At 43.4% G+C, this 24,272-nt stretch overlaps 1 protein-coding gene across 8 annotated transcripts in view; it reads right to left on the minus strand.

Annotated features, from left to right (window-relative positions):
• The window catches only part of Grip1 (glutamate receptor interacting protein 1), a 586,206-nt gene that overhangs the window by 5,113 nt on the left and 556,821 nt on the right, over positions 1-24,272 (minus strand). For 4 of the 8 annotated variants that reach the window (XM_040754819.1, XM_040754816.1, XM_040754813.1 and 1 more), the window contains 3 exons: positions 23,222-23,455; positions 8,296-8,442; positions 6,028-6,217 (listed from right to left, as the gene is read on the minus strand). In XM_040754819.1, the coding sequence (XP_040610753.1) occupies positions 6,028-6,217; positions 8,296-8,442; positions 23,222-23,455 (571 nt within the window). Of the gene's footprint in view, positions 1-4,420; positions 6,218-8,295; positions 8,443-23,221; positions 23,456-24,272 lie in introns of those variants that run through there. The other 4 variants (XM_040754814.1, XM_040754817.1, XM_040754820.1 and 1 more) reach the window with 1 other exon arrangement.

Consider the following 24,272-nt stretch of genomic DNA (forward strand, 5'->3'; position numbering starts at 1 on the left):
TTACAGCCAACAAACCATGGCCTGTCTGAAGCCATGCATGAAGACTTATTTCTACATTTTTCTTCTAAGCGCCTAACAGTTTTTGGACTCCTCTGTTGATGTTAGATTAACTTTCAAGTAGCCTTTGCATAAGGTGTGAGGAAGGGGTCTGCCTCACTCTTATTCAATTGTCTGCGCTCCATTTCCTGAAGAGATTGTCCTTTCCCCCATGGAGTTGTCTCTGCATCCATGTCAAAACTCCGTTGCCTATGTGAGAGTGTGTTTATAGCTTCTTTGTCAATCCCACAGGCCTGTGTGTTGATCTGTGTGCCAATACCATATGCTGTCTTCATGACTGTAGTACTGTAAGGTCTGAAATCAAACACAAGCCCTCTAACTTGCTGTTCTCTGTCAACATTGTTTTGTTAGGGTCCCTTGGGGTTTTGTTGTTTTTTCTTTTTAAGATATGCCCTTACCCTGTAGCCTTGTTTGGCTTGGAACTTGCTATGTAGACTAGGTTGGCCTCCAGGTCAGAGAGGTCTTCCTGCTTCTGCCTTGAGAATACTGGGTTTAAAGGCATTAGCCATTGTGACTTGGATTCCCTGCATTTCCATATGAATTTTAGCTTCCAGTTTTTGTGAAGGAGTCAGCTGGAAATCTGGTGGGGATTTGACTTCAGAAACATTTCTAGGGCTGCAAATTGACCTCATTTTAAAATCGAGTCTTAGGATCTACAAGGACGGTCTTTCTTTTATGTCAAGTGTCCTCTTTGTAGGTTTAGAGTGTTCCGTCTTGTATTTCTACATTTAGTTAAGTTTACTTTTAAAGCTGTATTCTTTTTGATATTATTAAATTGAAATCATTTCCTTGTATGTTTTTGTCTGTGTGCAAGTGTGCGTGCACATGTCCACAAGGAGGAGGCCAGAGATCAGCCTCAGGTATCCCTCGGGGGTCATCCACCTTGTTTTTGAGAAAGGATTTATTTGTTACCTGAAAAATTGTTTTTCCAGCTGTCCAGTAAGCCCCGGGATTGGCGTGTCTCAGACTCCCCAGCAGTGAGATGACAAACATGATTCTAGCTGGGCTCTAGAACATAACTCCAGGGGGCATCATGTTTGCATGACAAGCATTTCACTATGTTGTCTCCTCAGTCCTTGTCTTAAATTTTGGTTGGTTCCTTGTCACTGTATAGAAGCAAATGTTTTTTGTGTACTGGTCTTGCCAAGCTGGTTGATTTCAGTAGGTTTTTGGTGGATTCCTCTGGGTTTTCTGTCTAAGACCGTATCATCTAAAAGCAGGTGTGGTTTTAATTCTTTCTTTCCAGTCTGGATGCATTTTATGTTGATAGGTTGCCTTAGCACCCTGTGTACACTGTCCAAGTACACTGTCGTAGAGATGCCAAGAATGTGCACCCTTGCTGTGTTCCTGACATTAAGGCGTATTGGTTGGCTGTCATGGTAATGAATCAAGAAGCCATTACTTTATCAAGACAAAGTTCATTTTGACTCCCAGTTCTGACATCTCTGTAACTCCAGTGAGTGTCTGTAGTGCATCATGGCAGATGTGTGTCGAAGTGCGAACTCCTCTCCTTATGAACCAGGAATCAAGGGAGAAACTAGGCAGGACGGAGCCCCACAATTAATCACTGAAAGACACTCCCAAAGCCTGATATCCTAAAGGTCCATAGCACTTTCCAGTTAGGATCACCCTGGGGACCAAGTCTTAAACACACAGTCCTTGGATGAGGGAGTGTATTCAGCATCCAAATAGCATTGGAGGAAGAATTAAATCTTTTACCAGAGGGCATTTATTTTTTTTTCCCATACTCTTTAAGGCCAGGATTTCTCTTTGTTGCTAGTTCATTGTTATGTTTTTACTGTGAAGGGAATTTTGTCAGTTTTTTTTTGTTCCTATTGTGGTGACAATATAGTCTTAGCCTTTGTTACACAGCTATGGTGTAAAGTACTGATTGTGTGTTTTGGAAGTTAAACCTAAGAGACTCTCCAGGATACAAGAGAAGAGAAAAGCTACTGCTGGTTCAGTTTGCAGTGTCCTGCTGGGGATTTTGCTACCTATAATCATAGGAGACGAGAGTCTGTGATTTCCTTTGTCTGATTTTTAACATCAGGGTATACTGGCCATGTAGAACAAGTTGAGGAATATTCCATACTCTTCTAGTTTATGAAGAATTGGTGCTTATTTTTCTTGAAATGTTTGGGGGGAATTCATAAGTGAAACTATTGGGATTTGGGCTTTTCTTAGTAGAAAGTTTCAAAACTCGTGATCTCACCCCCTTGTAACTGTAGGTCTAGATTGCTATTCCAGACTTTCTACTTCATATCCAGGTCTGTTTGTGTTTAGGAGCCTCAATTTCGAGAGTTCGAATCTTGACCAGTTTGTCTAAGTCATCTGACACTTAACCGGTTATCAAGACAGCCCTCTATAGCCTGCTATTTCTGTAAGACTTGGCTTGGCTTTCACTCCTGATTTCAATAACCAGAGAGACCCTTCTCCCTCTAATAGTTTATGAAATTTGTTGCTATTTGTGAAGACTTATTTTTATTATATTCAATCGCATGCATGTGTGTATGCGTGTGTGTGTGTGTGTGTGTGTGTGTGTGTGTGTGTCTAGTGTGGGAATATTCGTGTGAGTATAGATGCCTGAGGAGGCCAGAGGCATTGTATCCCCTATGATAGTTGTGAGCTGCCTGACCTGGGTGTTGGGAACTTTTGCAAGTGCAATATGTACTCTTAACTGCTGAACCATCTCTCCAGCTCCTGTAATGATATTTGTAAAGTTCCACAGATGGCTCTCTGTCGCTTTTATCATGGAGAGTTTGTTGATTTTCACTTGTATTCTCATTTATCCTAGGAAAGGCCATTAAGGAGGGCTGCATTCTGGCTGACATGGTTAGTCAGCATTCAGGGGTCTTGGGAAAGACAGTTTGATATTCTTTCAGATTGCCCAGCCTCATCATTTGGGAACAGTTTAGGAGTAACTAATTGGCATTGCTGTGGGAGTGGTAGAGCCTGTGCCTTGTTAGCTATCAAGTTACGTGGAAAGGATGGTTCCTGGTTATGAACATTTTCTGGAGCACAGGAGTTGGTGGGCACAGAGGAGGGAATGGTAACTACCAAACTAGTAGATAGAAACCATCTTCAACTATAGCTGTATTCAAGAGTACAGCTTTAATGTCATCAATACACTATTAAGTTAGCCTGTCTTCCTTAGGACACAATAAACAAATTATATGTCACTGTGTCTCAACATAGCTTCTGGCTAGCCTAGAAGTCCCACTGTAGATCACAGAGATCTCTGTGTCCCAGAGTGCTGGGCCTAAGGGCCTGTTCCTGCACACCTGGCAGGGACTAGCTTTTATATGATGATTGTACTGTGGGGTCAAAATACAAATAATTGCCCTAATTCCATATTCTGGCAGCTGTCATTGGAAGAGAGCATGTCTAGGAACCTAAATTTGGGATGTGAAGCAAATGGTGTTTCCTCGAAGAGTATTACGACCGAAGGGTTTCATAACATGACTGAGTACCTGGCTAGATGCCACCGGTAGCCAAAGTGACACACGCTTTACATGCTGTCCTCCCTGGATGGCCACAATCAGCGTATGACACTCAAGCTAGTCACTGTATTTGAAAACTACTACCTGAGATTTTTTAGCTCTATTTTCATTTTTTTAATAACAGCTGTTTTTCTATTGATTCATTTTAGTTTTGGTTCTACTTAATCTCAGTCTCTCATATGAGGCCATTTCTCACTTGTTTTAATTGACAGGGTTGGCTCTAACCACACTTCCTGTCCTTGGCTTTCACCTCAGTTATTGTACAGACCTTATGATGTGCCATAAACAGTATGGTCAAAATATGCAGAGTTGTTTGGGTTCTACAAAAGAAAATGGAGCTTTAGTTGGGGTCATGTGACTGCCATGTGTTTATAATGTGGCCCTGTGCATATTGAATAAAGTGTGTAAAAATGAATGTGAATTGAAAGAGTCTTGAGGTCACTCATGTAGTCCTTAAAAGATATCACAGCTAAAGCTTATATTTTAATAATTAATTAAAATGTGCCTCCAAGAATGCATGCAGTGTTGCACCCATGAGTTAGGAACTATCATGGTTCCCTAAGGTGAAGGAGGAATTGGTTTTGAAGGTGTTGCTGGGTACAGGTGTTCTTGGTCCTTTCTTGTGTATTTAAAAGCATATTCTGTAGGCTCTTTGGTGACGTGACCTTCAGTATCACAGGTGGGGAAGTCAGCTGGCAGAATGTAAATTGCACACCACTTTATGAGTACTAGAGTTGGCATCCAAACCCAGCTCTGACTTCACAGCTCCATTCATCCATCGTGGCTTTCAGGATGATGGAGACATTCCCCTCCTTTGGGGACACTCAGGCTGGGACACCGAATCACAGTCAATGCACCAAACATGCACATCATTTTTTTTTATTTTGGCTTTTTAAAATCACTGTTTATTCCATTTGGTAGAGGATTTTTTTCATACAAATATCTGCAACAATTTTGAATTCCCCAAAACCATACATAGACGATAAATACCATGCTATTAAAGTATTAAATTTGTACAAAAATACTTTACAGTTTAATACTTGTTTGTTACAAACAAAAATACATATTTAAGTGACTCATGATCTTTTTATTTATTTTTTTCCTTAACAGGATTCTGTTCTATACTTCCTTGCCCTGGCAGTTCTGAAATGTGTTTGAAATCATGTATTACTTCTTTGCACAGAGAAGGATGAATAATTTCCCTTAAACAAAGGACACAGTGTTTGGATGCTTTGCCTGTGCGGGTGTGTTAGTGACCAAAATGAACATGTTTGGAAAATAATTGTTTTGACATTCTACCATCAATATACAGATCTATATATTTTTTAAATATTTACCAAATAACAGTTATTAGTATAGCTATTCAAAATATCTGAACAAATGAAAACAGTTGCCAACAAACATTAAAGCAACCGTCACAGTTATTTTATTGCTTTGGGGGATGGTGATTGGCAATGAGTTTTGTGAAAATGTATTTACAAGGTCAGCAAGTGGCATGGCTCAGAACAAAAGTAGCCCCGTGTCATTACCTACATGTGCTGTGCGCCCCTCAGTGTGCCGATCTGCAAATGTCTGAGCTAGATGAGTTCTATTTGCCTATCCATTAAGTGAATCTCATGTCATTAAACTCTTCATTCATCCTTAAATTCTTTAGTGTTGGATTTTAAAAATAGGATCATATCACTAATTCTCAGTGTTACTACACATTCTAATTAATTACCAGAGATTTTCAGCTATTTAAAAAAAAATGTGTCCTTAAGAGAGGGGGAAAAAAAAAAACAGGTCACAAGACATATCCTGTTTGATCATCTGTTGCATAGGGAATAGCATACATCTTAGTTAAAATCATTCCTATATTTGGGCAAAACATTTACCACCACCTATTATGATCTCCTACGTGCATGGTTGCTGAAACAGTTTAAGAAAACCTAACGCTACACCCGTGCCCCTTCCACTGTGGCAGGCCTAGCAGCCGCCCCGTCCTAGCTCCCTAGCAGAGCCAGCTCTGTAAACCCATGTTGCTTCCGTTCTTAGGTGAATGACTTTATAGTAAGAAACTTACTTTTGTTAAGGAAATTACCATACAGAATATTGTCAAACGGATGTTCCTCTTTGTAAAAAGTGACAGTAAGATGAACTGTAAAAAATTTCCTCTGATCTTAAGTTGTGAGAAGGGGTGGGCTGCTTTCCTTTTTTTTCTCTACCATGGGCCTGGCAGGGAATGACCTGCCCGTTACTGTAGCGGTCACTGTAAAAGAAACCTCTTCAAGTTGGGAAGGGGAGTGAACATGAGCCATGAGGAAGATTTAAAAGACCCCTGTGCTTGCAGTTAATGCCACGTGATTCTCTGTGCTTCGGCTGTCACAGAAACCTTAAAGGGATTTTTAGCACCATGTAGATATTGTCTTTTGCCCTGCTTTATAAAAGTGCTGCTATAATGTGTTAGTGGGTTCTCGTGTCTCTAGATTACCACCGTGGCTGGGCTGCTGGAAGAAAGCACTGTTCTGTTCGCTCCAGTCTCCTGGCAGAGCCTGCTGTTCTATTGACTTCTGGGAGGCCAGTGGGTTTCTGCTAATGACCAGGTCCAGCTTGTTGCCAGATTCGGCTATGAGCGGCACAACCAGGCAGCAGTCAAAGTCTCTCGTCCGGACGTGGTTGACCTGCCAGGCCAAGAAGAGCCACTTTCAATGACCTTTGTAGACACTGCTCCCAAACCCAGTGGCAAATTGCTCAATCCCGAAGGTGGACCATGGGGTTTGACTACACAGTGACAAGGTGTTTGCTTTACTATTTATCTTCCACACTAAGATCACTCCTCCCAGAGTCTCCTGGTGCTGAATGCTACCCCAGTCCACAGCTGAAGAAAACAAAGCTTAGGGGGAATTGGTTTACTTTAGACCGGCAGTGGGTAAGGGCTCCCCAAGGATGTAGTTCCAGGCAGTCTGGCTCCCATGATGCTTAGCTCCCTCAATTAAGAACAAACCCACCTCCTCCTCAACTTACACATGCTCCATTCACTCCTCTTTAATTCCCTTTGAACACTTTTGTGTGTGTGTGGACCTGGATACTGAACCTTGGATGTCACACATGCTAGACAAACACTCTACAATGGAGCTATAGTCCCCACCCAACATTTGTTAAATTCATCTGCATTCAATTCAGTTTCTGGTCTTGGCTTCCCATTCTCCCCCGCACTTTCTGAGGACCAGTGCTAGGCACTTAGGTGGACCCAGTTTTAAACTCTGGGAACTGTAGAGCCCTTAGCCTCCTTGGTTATTGACAGTTCCCTACTCTGGACACCCGCCTGTCCCTTAGCTCTCCTCTCTTGTAATGAATGACGGCAAAGGTTTCTGCCTGGGCCAGAGAAGAATACCACATCCATGTCTCAAGCTGCTGGCTAGAGATAAACACTTAGGGGCATTTTTGCCTCTTCTCTGGCTGCTTCCTGCTTACACTGTTCCTTCAATGGACCACTCAGACATTTGCCCTGGAACTTCAAGTCTCCCAGTATAAACTGCTAGTTGCCACCTGCTCTCTCTTTTTTTACTCTTCATTCTTGTCTGTGTGACTTGGGGACAGAGGACTGCCCTGATGGCTCTCTGTGAAGACACAGGGACTGCCCCCAGGCCCGGCTTCTTCCCAAGCGGGGGTGGGGTGGGGTGGGGGGGACACAACAAGGGACAGATGGACGGAACAGACACAGGACTGAGGAGTGGACTCAGAACCACGACCATATGCAGCATAAACTCGACATGGGTTAGACAAGAGCCATTCTATAAATGTGTGTCCTACACAAGGGCCTCCAGTTATTGAGACAACTTGGAGAATTTGTCTTTAAACCATTCCCATTTCAAACATCCAAATCTCTGTCGCTGTCCTTTAAGCCAGGCTTTGTGGTTACTCTAGTACCCAAAGCCCAGTTAAATGGGGCCCTTAGTTTCTCATGATACACTCTGCTTTACTCTGCTTCCATGCTTCAGGGTGCTGTCAGAATTCCCTCCATGGTTCTCTTCCCCTTCTGACTAGATGCTCACCATGGGTAACTTCATCTAACCCTCTTCTTCCAGAAATCTTTAGCCCTTGCCTGAACATTATTTCTAAGCAACAGATCAAGCTTATGAACTATGTCCCATCGGGATGTGCTAATGTTATGAATGACTGGATAGATCCTAATCAGATAGCTTACCCACGCCTCTCTAGTCCCTTGTGAGCACCTGGCTCCCCACCCCACTGTGTCCCTGTTCACTCATGATAATACTGTATTGCTTTTCTTTGTGTGTGTGTGTGTGTGTGTGTGTGTTTGTGTGTGTGTTGTAGGCACATGTTCATGCTAATGTGTGTTTGTTTGCAGGCAGGTACATGTGCACATGTGTGGGCATGGGTGTGGAGGTCAGTCACAGACATCAGGTGTCTTTCTGGATTGCTCTGCACTTTTCTTTAGGGTCTCCAATTGATTCTGGAGCTCGGTGGTTTGTTAGACTGGCTGGTCAATGAGCTCGAGGACCATTATCTAGGCTGAGGTTTGAGGAATGAACATTCAAGTGGGAAGGGTAGCTCAGTGTCATAAAACTCAGGAAGCTGAATTCTCTATCCAGCTGTTGACTGCTGCTAGTGCCATAGTTCGATGTTAAGAACGGAAGGGCAAAAACAAAGGGTCCAGGTATGAAGGAGGATTTGGAAGGCATTGCTGCTAGTAGGTCAGAGGCAAGGATTCAGGTCTCCCTCTCTGAGGGCTTACCTGCAAGAGCCTGTCATAGGGCTTCAAGCCACCAAGATCACCTGGCCCAGCAGGGCGGATATTTTTGACATACACGCCTTTCTCCAGCAGGCCATCTGCCACACTGAACCCAAAGTCCTCCATGCCAGAATCCTTGTATAAGGTCACCTGGAAAGGGTGAAAATGGGAAGGTTAGTGGAACAGGAGCCGTTTGCTGCTGAAGTCTCTTGGATGAAGAAGCCTCAAGAATTAATTTCAGTCACACAATGGACTCACAATATCAGGGTAAGGCAGCCACTGCCACCCACCATTGCTGCTTAGCTCCTACCCCGAGATATCATTGGATTCTGTAGAGTCTCAACCTGAGCTGTTTAAGGAGGAGACATGAGTCATAGCTTTCCTTTTTATTGTTATTGTACCTCTTCCTTAAAACAATGAGTATGCATGTGTATTCCCTCTCCACTCTCTGTCTCTGTCTCTGTCTCTCCTTTTTCTCTCTCTCTCTCTCTCTCTCTCTCTCTCTCTCTCTCTCTCTCTCTCTCTCTCTCTCTCTCTCTCTCTCTGTGTGTGTGTGGTTTGCACACATGTGTGTAGGCCGGAGGACAATGTCAGGTACCTTGATACCCTTGATCTACCATTTTCTGCTGTATTCTCCTAAGACAGGCTCTCACACTGAACTTAAGTTTGCCATTTTTCAGCGAGGCTGACTAGTCATTAAGTCTCCTGTCTCCAAGTCATCCCCCATTCCTTCTGTCCCCCACCCAGCTCTGGGGTTACAAGAATGTATGGCCACATCTAGCTTTTACTTGTGGGCTAGGGATCGGAACTCAGGTGCTTGGGCTTGTATAGCAAGCACTGCTCTTATCCACTTCTCCACTGATCCATCTCCCCAGAGTCACCGCCTCCTTCTTTCAAGTTGCAGTCATTAGGTACAGAAAACAGAGGACAGGTTGATGTCTAATGTCTTCCTGGAGTGGCCCCCAGGCTGGGGAGAAGCAAGGGGTGAGCAATATTGAATGAAAAACGTTTTCTGTCTCCCACCAGCCTGGTGCTCTGCAGAGTACTGTATTCCACAGTCCCTCTCCCTCTGAACCAGAGCCATGACTTACACTATTTTATTTGCTGAGATAACCCAAACAACCTCATCAACAAAGCACCGTCTAAAACAACTCCAAGCATTCCTATAACAGACGTTACTGGACAACGTGGCCTGCCTATTTCTATTTACTTGCCTGGGGTTTTTAGGAGCTCAAGGGGTCTACCCTCCCACACTACAGCTGACACCACACGCCCGGAGGCAGCTCCCAACAGCTTCCCCCAGTCTCCCATCTCCATCTGGTCACCTGCAAGAGGCAGTCTGAGGTGAAAAGAGTAAGCCATGTGCACACCAACCAAATGTTTCTCCAACCCTTGACCCTGTTCTAATGATTGTGCTGAATGCTGGAAGAGGGGTGAAGGCAGCAATGAGAGCCAAACACACAGTGAGTTTCTTCTCCATTCGGCACTTTACATTCATGCATGCTATAAGGCAGACAATGCTTTATTGAGGTTTAGTGGGTGCCCTCTAAAATCTGACCATATTTCAACAAGTATTTGGGCTTACTTCACAAACTAATCATCACACACTAGCATTCAGATATCTGTACTGGCCTGTCCTTGGGGTTCTGACAGGATACGCCCTCAGCTGCAGCCACTAAGAGCACAACCTGTGCACATTCATTATGTTCCCTTTTAAAAGGGTCCCGCCCATCTCCCACCTTTCCTCCCCCCCTCTTCCTATCTCTGTTCTCTCCCCCTCTTTCCTCTCTCCCCTGCTGATCCTGTCTCCAGAGGTTGGTCTCCTCCTCCCCTCCCCCTTTTATGATCCCTTTCCCTAATTAAAACAAACAAACAAACAAAAAACTCTCTGCTTGAACCCTATCTCATAGCATCTTTCTTTCTTGAGTTGCTTTTCTTAAATTACAACAATAACAACACACACACACACATGTGCACACATATGCTCCTGTCACATAGTAGAAACACAACCCCCTCAGCGCTATACAAGGCAAACATGACAGCTCGACCTTTTATAACAGGTTTAGATTTTTATGTCCGGTTATTACACTGAGGTATGGACTGCTGAAGGAAATACAAAAGTGGTCAGTTTGGGTATTTTATTTCACTGGATAGAAAGCTAAAAAAAAAAAATCAAACTTCCTGGGTCAATACTATTTATCAGCCAGCTCTGTGGTTATAGTCATTTTAGAGGTGATGAAATTCAGTTTTATAGAGAGTAAGCAATCTGCTCAAGACCACAGGGTAAGAGATGGTGGGGTCAGATCTGTCAGGAACTAGACACCCAGTGGTTAACCGGCATACTCCACCAGCAGCCAGAATGCCTATTATGATGCTACAGTGAAAGCTTTTGTATTGGTTCATATTTTTAAACGCCTTAACTCAGACAGTGTTTTGTAATTGATGGCATCTGGGGGCCTGGAATTATGGTAAATATATAAATATCTTGTCCTTCCTAGTCTTCTAGTCTCTTTTCCCCAGGCACACTCCAAAGAAAGGCTTGGAACTGAATAAGGTGTGTGTGTGTGTGTGTGTGTGTGTGTGTGTGTGTGTGAGAGAGAGAGAGAGAGAGAGAGAGAGAGTGTATGTATATGTGAGAGTGTGTGTGTATGTGAGTCTGTGCTTTTATATATGTGTCTATGTGTGTGTGGGTGTGTGTATATGTGTGTGAGTCTGTGTGTTTTTATGTGTGTGTGTATATGTTTTTATATGTGAGTGTGCCCATGTGTGTATGTGTGTGTTTGTGTATGTGTTTTTATGTGTGTCTATGAGTGTGTGTGAGTGTGTATGTATATGTGTGAGTGTGTATATATGTGTATGTGTGTGTGCGCACACACATACTCTAGTAAAATCCACACCCCATCTAGTGATGTGGAAAGCATTGAGTGACTTGATTGGGAGCTTGCCTTCAGCCAAAGTCAGTTTCACCATGAGAAAGCCTAAGTTTTATTAGTGGCCTGGGCTCAGCTACGTGTGGCATATAACTCCTTTTGCAGCTTCTTAAGAAAGGCAGTGGTCTTCTTGTTCAGTGATCTATCTCGACACTCTAATCAAGTGCCTGTCACATACTAGCGTGTTGAGTTCAATAGAAAGAAAGGGCTCTTTCTGATATTCCATGTACTAGTTAGCTCACCATGCTGTGCTATACTTTTACAAGCCAGTGCAGAGGAGGTACATGAACACGAAGAGGGATTTAATTCTGGCTTCAAAGCACCCACCCTCCAAGACTCTCTGCAGTTAGAAACTTTTCCAGTGCCAGTGTGGCTGGACAGGAAGATGCTCACTGGTGACATTATATAGCCATGGCTTTACTAAGACAGCTCTACAATGAGTGACACCTAAACTGTCAATATCAACAAGTTAGCTGGAGCACTGAAGACGAGTGCCAACACAGTGGACTAGCAGATTAGCTTGTGAGATTCTGAGTGCGGGTGATTGGCCAAGACCTTTTACTTTCCTGAGCCTCATACAAGATGCACGTCAATGACAAACTGTTCAGGATAAGGGGCTCCTAACTGTTCTAAAATAGAAAGCAAAGTTTCCTTGGGAAGATGTCCTGAGGCTAGAAGATACTGAATATTAATGGCCAGCTCTATCCTTACTTAGAAATTTCTTAGGCATAGTAAATTAACACAAATAAAGTTTTTAGAATCACATAAAAGACCCCAGAAATGCATAACTACTGGTGAGAAACATAGGCTGGCTGATCTCAAAACAGCCACAATAGTTCCTGCTGTGCACCGCTGCTTGCCTGGAGATTGCTAGTGGGGACTTGATTTGTTTCTGGGCCTCCAACATTTCTGAGGATTCTGAGGATTTACCCATATCTCCTCTACCCACAGACGAAGGCTTATCCAGGCACTTTCTTACCCCGATTCCTTTTGAACTTCCTATAACTCTATGCAAGAAAATCATCCTTTCTCCAAATAAGGTCACAGAGTCATGAAGAAGTTGATGGAGTGACTTGTTTGATCTTATGCAAACGTGCTAGCTAGGATCCAATATTGGAGTATCTGACCTCATTTTCTGGGTGTCTTCTACCAAATTGTGATTTCTATTTGGATACAGAATCTTCTTGCTGGCTAGGCGGCCTTTATTCATTTCCAGCTGAATCTTGTGTTCCCTGCAGTTCTTCTCATTTGTGCCCTCTTGTGGTTTCCCAGGAAAATCACACAAAATTCTGCTCCATGAAGATGGCCATCCCGAAGCAGGTTTTGCATTCTTTTTTTTTTTTTTTAACAGCAGTATAAACACTGATTCTAAAATTTATTTTTTTCTGGTAGCATACAAATTAACAAGCATTTTGGTACAGATTTTTCTTAATTTTTTCCCAACCTACCTACTCTCCCATCTCTGCTCTTTAGAGAGGAGGGAGAATGGAAATTTTTCATTGTGGATGAAATACGTTGTTTTAATTATTTTACATTTTTGTCAGAAACACGTTAAGAAAATATAATTCTCATAGCATAGCACTTGATTAAAAATTTTCATTAAAAACCACTATCCATTTATTTTTAATAAGAGACTTTATATTGACTGATCAACTCTAGCATGGATTTAGCAAGGCTTGAATACAGTCTTAACTGTAATAGACACAGGCTGGGCAATGTGAACTTACTTGGTACACATTAAGACATAACATCCTTAGGTCTGACCTTATCCCATAAAATCTACATTGAAAAACAACAAAGTTATTTTCCAAGGCAATAGTCTATAAACTATGGCTACAGATCATCTTTATGTGAAACAGCATCTAAGTGAAGCTGATGATTGGAAGACAGTAGAAAATCAAGGTTAGTGGTCAAGCTCCAGCAAGTTAGCTCTCAAGTCTGTAGCAACTTCAAGAAGTCTAATTTTATGTATACCCACAGACACAACAAGCTACTGTGTCTGTGGCTTTTTAAGGGATTGTAATGAGTACTGTATTTCTGCATCCGTGAAGTGTTATTCTTGTTCACTGAATGAGTATTAGATCTTTCTGAAGTGATTTAGAAAGGTACCATTCCCTTTGCCAGGGTCCAGGTAGGGTCCTGGTTGCCTATTGTAGATGGCTACTGCTTGGTCAAATAGGTCCTTCATAACAATGTGTTTTTTGTTTATATCTCTGATATTTTAGCATGATATTTTTTATTTAAATTTAAATTAGAAACAAGGTTGCCTCACATGTCATTTACAGGTCCCTATCCCTTCCCCTCCTCTCCTCCCACACCCTCCCACCAATGCCCCAATATCTCCTCATTTCCCCAGGGACACCTCCATGGGGGTGTCCATAGTCTGTCATTTCATCCAGGGCAGGGCCTAGACCCTCCCCTAAGAGTCCAGGGTGGGAGTGCATCTCTCATTGTTGGATGGGAGCCCAAAGTCCACTTGTATACCCGGGATAAATACTGATCTACTACCCAAGGCTCAATAGATTACCTAGGCCTCCTCACTGACACCCACATTCAGGGGGGTCTTGATCAGTCCCATGCTGGATTCCCAGCCATCAGTCTGGGATTCAAGAGCTAACCCTTGTCAGGTCAGCTGTTTCTGGAGTTAATCCAGCCCAGTCTTAACCCCTTTGGTCATCAGTCTTCCCTCTCTGACACTGGATTTCTTGAGTTCAGCTCAGTGCTCAGCCGTGGGAGTCTGCATCTGCTTCCATCAGCCACTGAATGAAGGGCCTGTTTCCCAGACTCTCTGGCCATGGGATTGTGGGCTGGCACTCCTCAGATCTATGTCTAAAATCCATATATGAGAGGAAACACCAAAGGATCCAATTAAAAAGTGGGCTACAGAACTAAATAGAGAATTCTCAATAGAGGAGTCTAAAATGGCTGAGAGACACTTGAAAAAGTGCTCAATATCCTTAGCCATCCGGGAAATGCAAATCAAAACTACTCTGAGATACCATCTTACTCCTGTCAGAATGGCTAAAATAAAAAACACCAACGACAATTTATGCTGGAGAGGTTGTGGTGAAAGGGGAACATTCCTCCACTACTGGTGGGATTGCCAACTTGTACAACCACTTTGGAAATCAGTATGGAGATTCCTCAGGAAAATGGGAATCAGTCTACCACTAGACCCAGCAACCCTACTCTTAGGCATATATCCAAAAGATGCCCATTCATACAACAAGGATGTCTGTTCCACTATGTTCATAGCAGCATTATTTGTAATAGCCAGAACTTGGAAGCAACCTAGATGCCTCTTAACTGAAGAGTGGATAGAGAAAATGTGGTACATTTACACAATGGAGTACTATTCAGCAGAAAAAAAACAATGGAATCCTGAAATTTACAAGCAAATGGATGACACTAAAAGAAACCATCCTGAGTGAGGTAACCCAGTCACAGGTTTTGCATTCTATTGTGGCCCATGTGAGCACAGTTTATCTTTCTCTATTCATGAGCGGTCTCTGGGGAAACTGAGGCATTCACACAGCTGAAAGGTTTTTCTGTTCCTAAAGAACCAATATACCTCTTAAAATGGTACTGTGAACAAGAGTACAGTTCAATGGATTTTAGCCCAATTCTGTGTCTCCACTCTTGACACAGTTCCTTCAAAGTCTAAAGCCTGAGCGGGACCTATTACAGGGCCAGGGAGGCCACTGAGATTCAAGTTCAGCCTTGTTTTATGTTCTTAAACAAGTCTACCTGCTTGGCTGAGCCGTGGCCTCAGATAGAGATTGGAAATCCAACGCTTGATGCTTTAACCAGAGCCAATTCATCCCCTTTCAAGGTCAACCGAGTGCTGCATCTTGAGAAAGTCACAGTAAGTGACAGCCACACTGGAATCAGCTCCTAAGACCTGACAGCCTTCTCATAGCTCAGTCTTTTGTGCCAGTCAAAGCAACACCTAGTTCTCAAAGATGATGCTGACTTCCTTGGAAACCAGTAGATGCTTGGGATTATCCCTGGCAGACACTACTGGGCAGCCATGTTTTCTTCGAGCAAGACATTTCAAGCAATGCCAGGTTTGAAGATGATCCTAACTTTCCTACAGATTTTGGAGAAAAATATAAGATTCCATCTTCTCAACCAACTCTCTAGTCCAAGATGAAGTGGATCTTGTTTGTATCACTGGACGCTGCTTCCAAACAAATTGGGTCAGAAAGGCATCTGCTGCTTCCACCAGGGGAGTACCCTTGGCAGGGGAGGAAAAAGCCCAACTGCTTCTGATATTGCCTCCTCCTGCTCTTTGGCATTGGGTGGCATGGGATCCAGGATGCTGGATCTATGTGTTGGCTGACTTGGACCTGGAGAATTTCATCCCAACTAAGGGAGGGCAACCCTTCTGAAGAACTGTGGAGTATTAATAGCTGATTTTCTGGTTCATCACAGAGCACCTTGCTAACACATGTACTTCACAGAAAAACAGAGAGTTCAATCCAGTCATGGGAGCTGATGGTCCCCTAGTAATGTCTTGCCATGTCTCTGGACTTTCTACTCACCTCAGTTGCTTCTCAATTAGCTGGCTGTGTGCCTGGGCACCTGTTCCTGGTGTCTCTTCTCAGAACTGTCTGATGCTTCTCATGCAAGCATCACTCTGCTACCTAGGTCCCTGGTCACTCTAGCCTGGCTTTTCTAGCTCTTGGTCCTTTCTAATTTGCCTCCAAGTTACAGATGTTTAATTCCCTGTAGAACCTCATGGGTCTCCGTGATTTGGGAACGAATTGTCAGCTCTTGTGAGAACCACACCATCCATTGATACTAAACCTGTGGGAATTGGAGCCCAAGGTTACTGTCGTGTGTGTGTGTGTGTGTGTGTGTGTGCAGGGCTATACTGTTATGCCTTCAATGGCCATAACACTACTGGGCAAGAGATATGCTGAAGCGATATGGAGAGGCAGACACAGAGGACTCTTCCTCCAGAATGTGGACACCAGTGTAGCCCAATGACCTGCAGGGAACCCACTATTTTAAATGAGCATACCATAGATGATATAAAAGTCTACCACCTATAAATCAATCATAACAGAGGCATACAGGGACATCAGGGAGACGGACCCATAACAGAAGCCATAAGCAGCATCGAAAATAGCAACAAGGCATGCTGTCTAGCAAGCCTGTCTCATAGGACTTCGGAAGGTCATCTGAGATGTGTGGGCATCAGTTGCATTTTAGTCAACTTCCTTGGACTGTGGAAGTGGACAATTCACAGAACACTATAAGATACCAAGGGAACAGAGTATGGATGACTTCTGTGTCACTCTTTGGGAAAGACAGCCCTGAGCAGAGCAATGCTGCCTGAGCACTCTTCCTCCATAAGTTGACACAGACACCTCTTGGTCACGTTTTAAACCCGTTTTGTCATCTGCTGTCATTGTTACTGAAGTAAGTACACAAGTATTTTGCTCTAAGGTTTAAAAGAGCAGACCCACAACCATTGGAAAGCACACATTTTGAGGATTGCCAGGGGGCACTATGTAATTGAAACATGCAATCCAAACTCAGTCCTGGTTGTCCTATTCAATGTTTCATCAACAGTGTTCCCACTAATATCTACCGTTGTCACAGAGACATTACACTGTTAGAGTAAGCGGTCTCCCGGCTTTGCTGTCTGTCCTTGGTGGCTCCAAGCCTTATGGCATTTGCTCAAGTTTGGGCAGCTGACTGCACCTGGGGAAATGTGCTTTTTAAGGTCTCTGTTCCCTGTGACAGGTGACCCTGCTCTCTCTTTTTGAAGTGAGGAAACCCAGGTGCCCACTCTCTCTTCTTCAGAAAGAGGAGCCTAGCAAAGCAGTCACAGATAACAAGTGCACACACCCACTGAGCTGCTTCTAGCTTCCACGATTTCTACAGCAGGCAGTCCTGAACCAGCAGTATGGAGGTCTGTGCCTGGCATGAAGGAAGATTCCTGCGATCATTTGTGGGGACTTCAAATATTTCTCAAAGAAAGAGGCATGTGCAAGAAAGATTTATGTATTTCACTTGCAAGAATGAGATATGTATTTCAAGAGCAAGGGTGAGATATGTATTTCACTTGCAAGAATGAGATATGTATTTTACATGCAAGAATAAGATGTATTTCAAGTGCAAAGAAGAGATAAGTATTTCACATGTAAGAATGTGATATGTATTTCACAGTGCCAGGTCTGCAGCCTGTTCCTTACTCGGGGAGAAGGTTGCAAAAGAAACTGGTGTTAAGCACAGCATTCTGTCCAAGGAGTAAGACAAATGTCACCACATCAGCCCCTCTAAGCAAACTCAAAATGCCAATGCATGATGAACCTGGCTGAGGGAAAAGCTGAGGGTACAGAGCTTCCTAGAGCTGGCTCAATTGGGAAATTATTTTCAGGATCCTTCTATAAAAGGATAAATACAAATAGCTACGTACGATTCAGGGTACACTTCTATTGAAGACTATTCATGGTGGGGAGTGACTGAGTGTCAATATGAATTATTTTGAAGTTCAACTGGGCTGAATGTGGGAAACTTGTCATCCCGCAAAAGAGCAGTTTTTGCCTGAAGGTGTGCATGGAAGTGAAGCCGTGTTTCATCTCGGAAATTGATCAACTGGCCACCAAAGGATGTTTAAGATTCCAAAGGGAAAGGAGGAGGGTTGTCAATGAGCTGTGGCTAAGATCACAGGCTCCTTATCTGCAGAGAGAAAGAGTGTGATAAGCTACAACACAAAACAGAATCCATTTGAAAGATAAAATACAGAAGCTCTGGGGCCTGAGGTGTAGCCTCCCTTTTGTCTGGGGTTTCATTAAAACAGAAATCGCTTATCTAGAGCTCACAAAACTTTTGTAGGTGATTCACCATATTTGGTCCTCAAGTAAATCCACTGACAGTGTTGCTAAAACATAAGTGTTTCTGGCCCAAGGTCACCAAAAACAAGGAAAGACTGTATTTTAACAAGCACCCCAAGGTGACGGTCATGTCCTCTCTATAACTCAAACAACTGTCCTTTACTCCTCAAATTGTTGTGTGTGATCCATTAGTAACTCTTGGAAGTAGTTTAATGACTTAAGGATTCAGGAGGGGGTGGGTAGGGGAGAACGTAGGGAAGGCATGGGTGGAAAATGAGGAGGAAACAATGGAATGAAAGCAAATTGAGACATGATTTCTATCTGAGTTTCATGCCACTGTGGCCACCTTAAGGGAGGATACGCTTCAATTGCCTGGGTCAGAGTCTATGTGGACGGTCTTTGGGGCTGTGTTGATTCGAGCCTGCAGTGAGGCAGGACACCATGGCTGTCAGAGATCAGATATGGAGCATACACAGTGGACAAAAGGGGGTGGGTGGAGTTCAGCTCTGGTAGAGTGCTTGCCTAGCATGCATGAAACCTTCAGTCCCATCCCTAGCACCACATAAAACTGGTGACACACACCTGGAATCCCAGCATTCGTAGGCTAGAAGCAGGAGGACCAGATTTTTAAGACCATGTAATGAGTTTGAGGCCACCCTGTGCTGTATGAGAACATGTCTTGAAGGAGTAAGAAACATTATGACCAGATGTGTCCTTGCAAGTCTCATCTGTCTTCTCTAGCTAGGCTTCTCCTTTCATGGTTCTATCGCCTCTTAATAACTTATTCAAATTTTGAATATTTTTCATGATGGATATAATTCTCTGTAGTTTATTTTTTTATCTCACCCTGCCCAATGACTCCCCCCGCCATTTACTCAGGAGATCTTGTCTTTTTTTCCCCTTCCTAGGTGGATCCATGTATGTTTCTCTTAGGGTCCTCTTTGTTGCCTAAGTTTTCTGGGGTTGTAGACTGTAGGCTGGTTATCCTTTGCTTTATGTGTAATATCCAATTGTGAGTGACTACATATTATATTTGTAGTTCAGAGTCTGGAACATTTTGAATCTTGGATGGATTATGCCATCAATTAAGTCAAAGCCCTCGCTATCTAATTGTTCATGGAAATGCAGTGTGTTTACAAAGATCCTACACATCTCTCATCTCCATCCAGTTGGCAAATCATCCAGTTTTAAACCATCACTGTCAAGAAACTAGCAGACAAGCTAACACTTCCCCATGAAGGTGATGTAAGTGACCCACCCCTGAGATGGGGAGCTTGAGCTTTTTTACTTTCTTTGTCTTTCTTACAATGGCAGGGATGTCTGTTCATTCATCTATCTTGGACATAAATGGGTTCAAACTTTAGCAAGTGAACAACTATCAGAAAGACTGAAACATCAAGCATGTTTAGAGTCATTTGTGCCACCTACCCTGTTCAGGATAATCTCTGTAGCCTCTGGGAAATCCCTCTACTATGGCCTTTTAGGGACTGAGAATCTGCATTTGTTCAGACTAGGTTATCTTTACCCTAAGGAGGTAGGGAAGTCTCCTAGTTCTGCAGCTCCTTCACCATGCTGCCATTATGTCTGACAAAGCCTTATGACAAGCAGGCAGGGTCACAGGGAAGATAACTGTAGTCTGTCAATGCTATGGCTTGAATATATAATGTTCCCCATGACATCACTGTTTGGATGGAGCTCCACTCAGCACCCTCTCCACTCCAAACCCTGCCCAGTCTCAGAAAGCCCTTGAAATGGCAGCTGCTCCCCCAGAGATGCCTGGGATCATGCCTACAGCTATTTAAGACCTGGTCCCCAGACTTGCCATGTGGCATCCCCTTGTGGTACCTCTTCATCCCCTGGGACCACCCAGGAATGCTTCAGATTAAACCTGGATTTACTAATTCAGCCTGATCTGATCTATTGCATTGGTGGAGAGACCTAATATCGGGGTCCAGAAACTTTTCAATCACTATTTGAATGATTGATCCCAGATGCTGGCAATATTTTGGGAGGCTGTGGAACCTTCAGGAAGTGGTGTCTAACTGGAGGAAGTAGGTTTCTGGTAGTGGGCTTGCAGGAACATTTTATCACTTACTGCTTCCTGCACTGTTCTCTGCTTTCTGGTCCATGATTAAAGAGAGTCTTGGACATGCCACACCTACTGGGAAGGACTGCATCCTCTGAAACCATGAACAAAACCTGAATCTTTCTTTCCACAATTAGTCTCCATCAGACACTCCATCACACAATGAAAATTGACTAAAACAATCAACATGTTAGCATGCTTTCCCATGGCATCAGATGCTAAAAAGACACACACATTAGACACAGGCACAGTCAAGAGTTTAGTCTGAGGTCAGTCTCGGTTAGTGACCATTTCCTTTTCACCCACTGGAGTGTCCTAAATAGCAAACACAATTGATGGTCTAGCAGGGTAACCAAGTACACCCAACAGTACCTGAGATGCTCTCATAAGCTGCCCCAAGAACGCCATAGCATCTGTCCACAGGCCACATCTTAACTAGATACGTTAGGAGGCTCTAATCTTAGAACACCACTTAGCTTTTGAGAGCCTTATTTTTTTGGAGATACATTTAGAAGAAAGTAAAGCTATAAGAGAAATGCACTTATAACCAGTCTTTAGGAGAAATGATGGAAAAAATGGGAAAAAGCAACTCGGCATTTATCAGGCCATGTTGACCCATCTGTGCCCATGATTTCATGATTTCCCCCCCATTTACACACTGGTTCACAAATGTGCCAACTAATCCATTGCCATATGTTGGCATAAGTGAGTGATACTGTTTTCCTTTTTAATAAGGTTTGTATTTCAGCAGAGCCCTGCTAAAAACTCTCAGTTACAACAATATCCATGTCCTGTTCACAGTCATGATTTTTCCTGAGTGCTTCCAGTGTAAGGACGATAGGGGGACAAGAGGCTTATGTTCGAGGGCCATAAGTAACTGTCTTTGAGGAGATAGCATCGCTCTAGAAAAAAAATAAAGGAGGGAGAGACAATTTCATACTGTAACTTTTCTTATCGCACAAATGAGAATAATACATGTCAACTCAAAATGTCTATTGTGAGGGCTAAAACTATGTAGTAGACAGAATGAATTCAATAGGTTCTTGGTGCATGTTAGTATCATTTCCCTTTGAGGCTAAAGAAGGGGAGGGAGACAATCGAGATTTTCTCAACCAGGGAAGAAGCTCATACAAGAGGGAAAAGTGGTGTTCACACACACCCAAGGGAACCAGGAGGGCTTGGCCTCTTCTTGGCACAGCAAAATTAACATTGACCATGCAGTCTTTGCAATTTAATGGCCTTGGAATTTCCTATGGCATGATAGTATATGCCCATCTGCGAGTTAGGATATGTATTTGGGACAACCAGACAAGCAAGTTAAATTGTGCAATGGGGCTTGATCTGGATCCTAATTATAAGATGCCAGAAGCATCTTTGCTTTACTGAAATTCTCCTAATGCAAAGGACTCTGGTCATGTGAAAGTATTTTCATGCCTGAGATCAGATACGCTGTTTGATATTCCTTTGCATATGCTTATTTTTGTGCTTGGAATTCTCTCCTCCCTCCACCTCCTCTGCACAGTCAATACCTATGTCTAGGAAGCCTTTCCCATTTCCTTCCCAGTGGGGGGAGTGCCACCATCTGTTACTGAAGGTTCTTGTCCCACCAGGCCACTTCAGCCCCAAATGAACACACAGAGACGCTATATTAATTGTTAAACTGTTGGCTGGTAGCTAGGGCTTCTTATAGGATAGCTCTTTCTTAATTATTAACCCATAACTATTAATCTATATATTTCTACATGGCCTTATCTTACCGGAGAATGCCTGACATGTCCTATCCTCCTGGTCCCTCATGGCAACTGTTTCACGGTCTTCCTCTGCCTACATTTCCCAGAATTCTCCTCATCTCCTTGTCCCGCCTATCTACATGCCTCATTGGTCAAAGTGTTTTATTCATCAAGCAACAAGAGAAACATATATACAGAAGGACATCCCCCATCAACCTTCTGCACTCTGAAGCTGCCCAGACTTGCTACTGTCACTGTGCTGACCCTGCTGTCTTCCCACTGTTTCCCACATCTTTTCCCACTAGATTCTGTTTCCCTATGGATGAACAGTATATATTTTAAAGGAATGTGTATACAGTCTACACAGTCCATGTCAAATGAATGGACAACATGTGGCAAAAATGAAGAAACAGAAACAGCTTAACTCATTTTATCACCTCATTACATCATCTCCCCTCGCCGCCATGATACCGTCAGCTACAAAACAAATAACTGTGTTTCGTAGGGTAGTTAGAGAAACTGAAGTCTTTATAGGGAAAGGGAGTGGTGGCTGTTAATTCCTTTTGACCTGACACGTATGCGTTCTTTTGAGTAAAATGAATTATGTTAGGAGATTATTGATGATAGGGGGCATCTTGGTTCTCATGAAAAGTGGGGTTGGAGTTGTTACTTTGTAATACATCCTTATATATTAAAAAAGAATAAGGTACCATTGCTACTTGAGTAAGCCAGAGACATCTCCCTACCTCTCACTGCTCATGTTGGCCTGGGACTCACTGGTGTTGTCGTGCTTGAGTCGCTTAAACTCTGCGGGCAGCTCTGGCATTTGGCTAAGCATGATAGGGAGTTTTCCCTACAATATTGTAGTCCAACATGGAGCATAACCCGGGTTCACTCTGTGCCAGCTCAGGATATCTAATGGTTTGCTGAGAGTCTCGGGTCTAATGTAGGTATGTAACTGAGGAGTACGCCTGCTTGCAGTGAACTTCTGGCCTCTTTTCAGTGAACTGATGGACAAAGGATGTATAAAATCTCTCAATGGGCACAGACTAAATTCATCAAAGCACTACGTGACATTGGAATCTCACAATTTTGTAAGATTGTGACCAATTTTGATAAATACATAGCCTGAACAACCAATGTTCCCTGCTTTCCAGGCTGATCCTCCCGCAGGACATGTTTTAAGGAGTAAGTCTCTGGGGCTTTGCCTTTCAACTCTGCCTTCTCTCTCTGGCTGAGCACACAGGAGAAGTCACAGGCAAGCCTGCATCAAGGCAACAGTGCCAAACGGCCAGTACCCTCACCCTCAGGGAAAGGAGGAGGAAGCCTACTGACCTTGTGAAGTTCCACAGGAGTTGGGGACATGATCTCCTTTATTTCTTGTTTCATTTTCCTCAGGGTTACTGACTTCCTGCCCACATCGGAGGGCAAGGTGTTGCTGCGGGTTGTTTGGCTGTAGTGTGGCCGTGAGCTGCTCCGCTCCTGGAAGCTGGCTTGTCGCCCCAGCTGAGTGCGGGCCGTTGGAGCCTCATGATTCAAACTCATGGTGCTCCCCGACATGATTGTTGCCTGTGGCATTGACAATTTTCAGAGACAATTAAACCACAAATAAGGAAAGGGTTTGCTTGCTCAACATTAAGCACAACTCTCCCTCTGCCCAGTCAAAATATGGTGTCTTCAGGGCATAACCAAAGGCTGGAGAATGGAAGCACTAGCTCAGCTATGAACGTCTGGAACATGCTTTGCAATTACATTTATAATGCACATCTCAAATCCAATGGAAGCAGTTAAGCCCTTGAGTTTATTTAATCAAATACCACCCCTAGCAACGCTGAGGCAAATTGAAAAGTTCCAGCATTAGTTTACTGCAAACCGTATCTTAAGCACCAAGTTCCCACTCTAAGAGCTGGGATTCACGAAGCCACCTTCAGCGTGTCTTAGATAAGTGGCTGGGGAGCTTCCCAGTAGAGGCCGGGCTGCCATTGTCCATGTTGCTGCCTCTGGCTCCAACAGAAACCATCTGTAAACTGGAACGGGATGACTGACTGACTGATGTTGAGGTAAAGGATCTTCTAACACTTCCAGCCTGGCACTGTCAAGAGCATCTTTCTTCTGGCCCAGTGACCTGCCCCAGAAGCTTGTAGACACATCTTTTAATATTCATCAGCATTTGGCTTCTACATCTCATGGCACAGATAGCGTTTCTTAGAAATGGTCTTTGTGTAATATTCTCAGAGAGGCTTAAAAATTACCCTTTTATATTGGATTCAACAATTTGCTCAATTCAATCATTGCTCAACTGTGAGGCTTGGATTGGATTTTGCCAATGAAAGGTAAGTTTGCTCAGCTTCAAATATATTCCCTGAATAATATATAAGCAATGGCA

This window comes from Mesocricetus auratus, unplaced genomic scaffold, assembly GCF_017639785.1.
Source record: "Mesocricetus auratus isolate SY011 unplaced genomic scaffold, BCM_Maur_2.0 Super-Scaffold_100011, whole genome shotgun sequence".
NCBI classification, from domain to species: domain Eukaryota; kingdom Metazoa; phylum Chordata; class Mammalia; order Rodentia; family Cricetidae; genus Mesocricetus; species Mesocricetus auratus.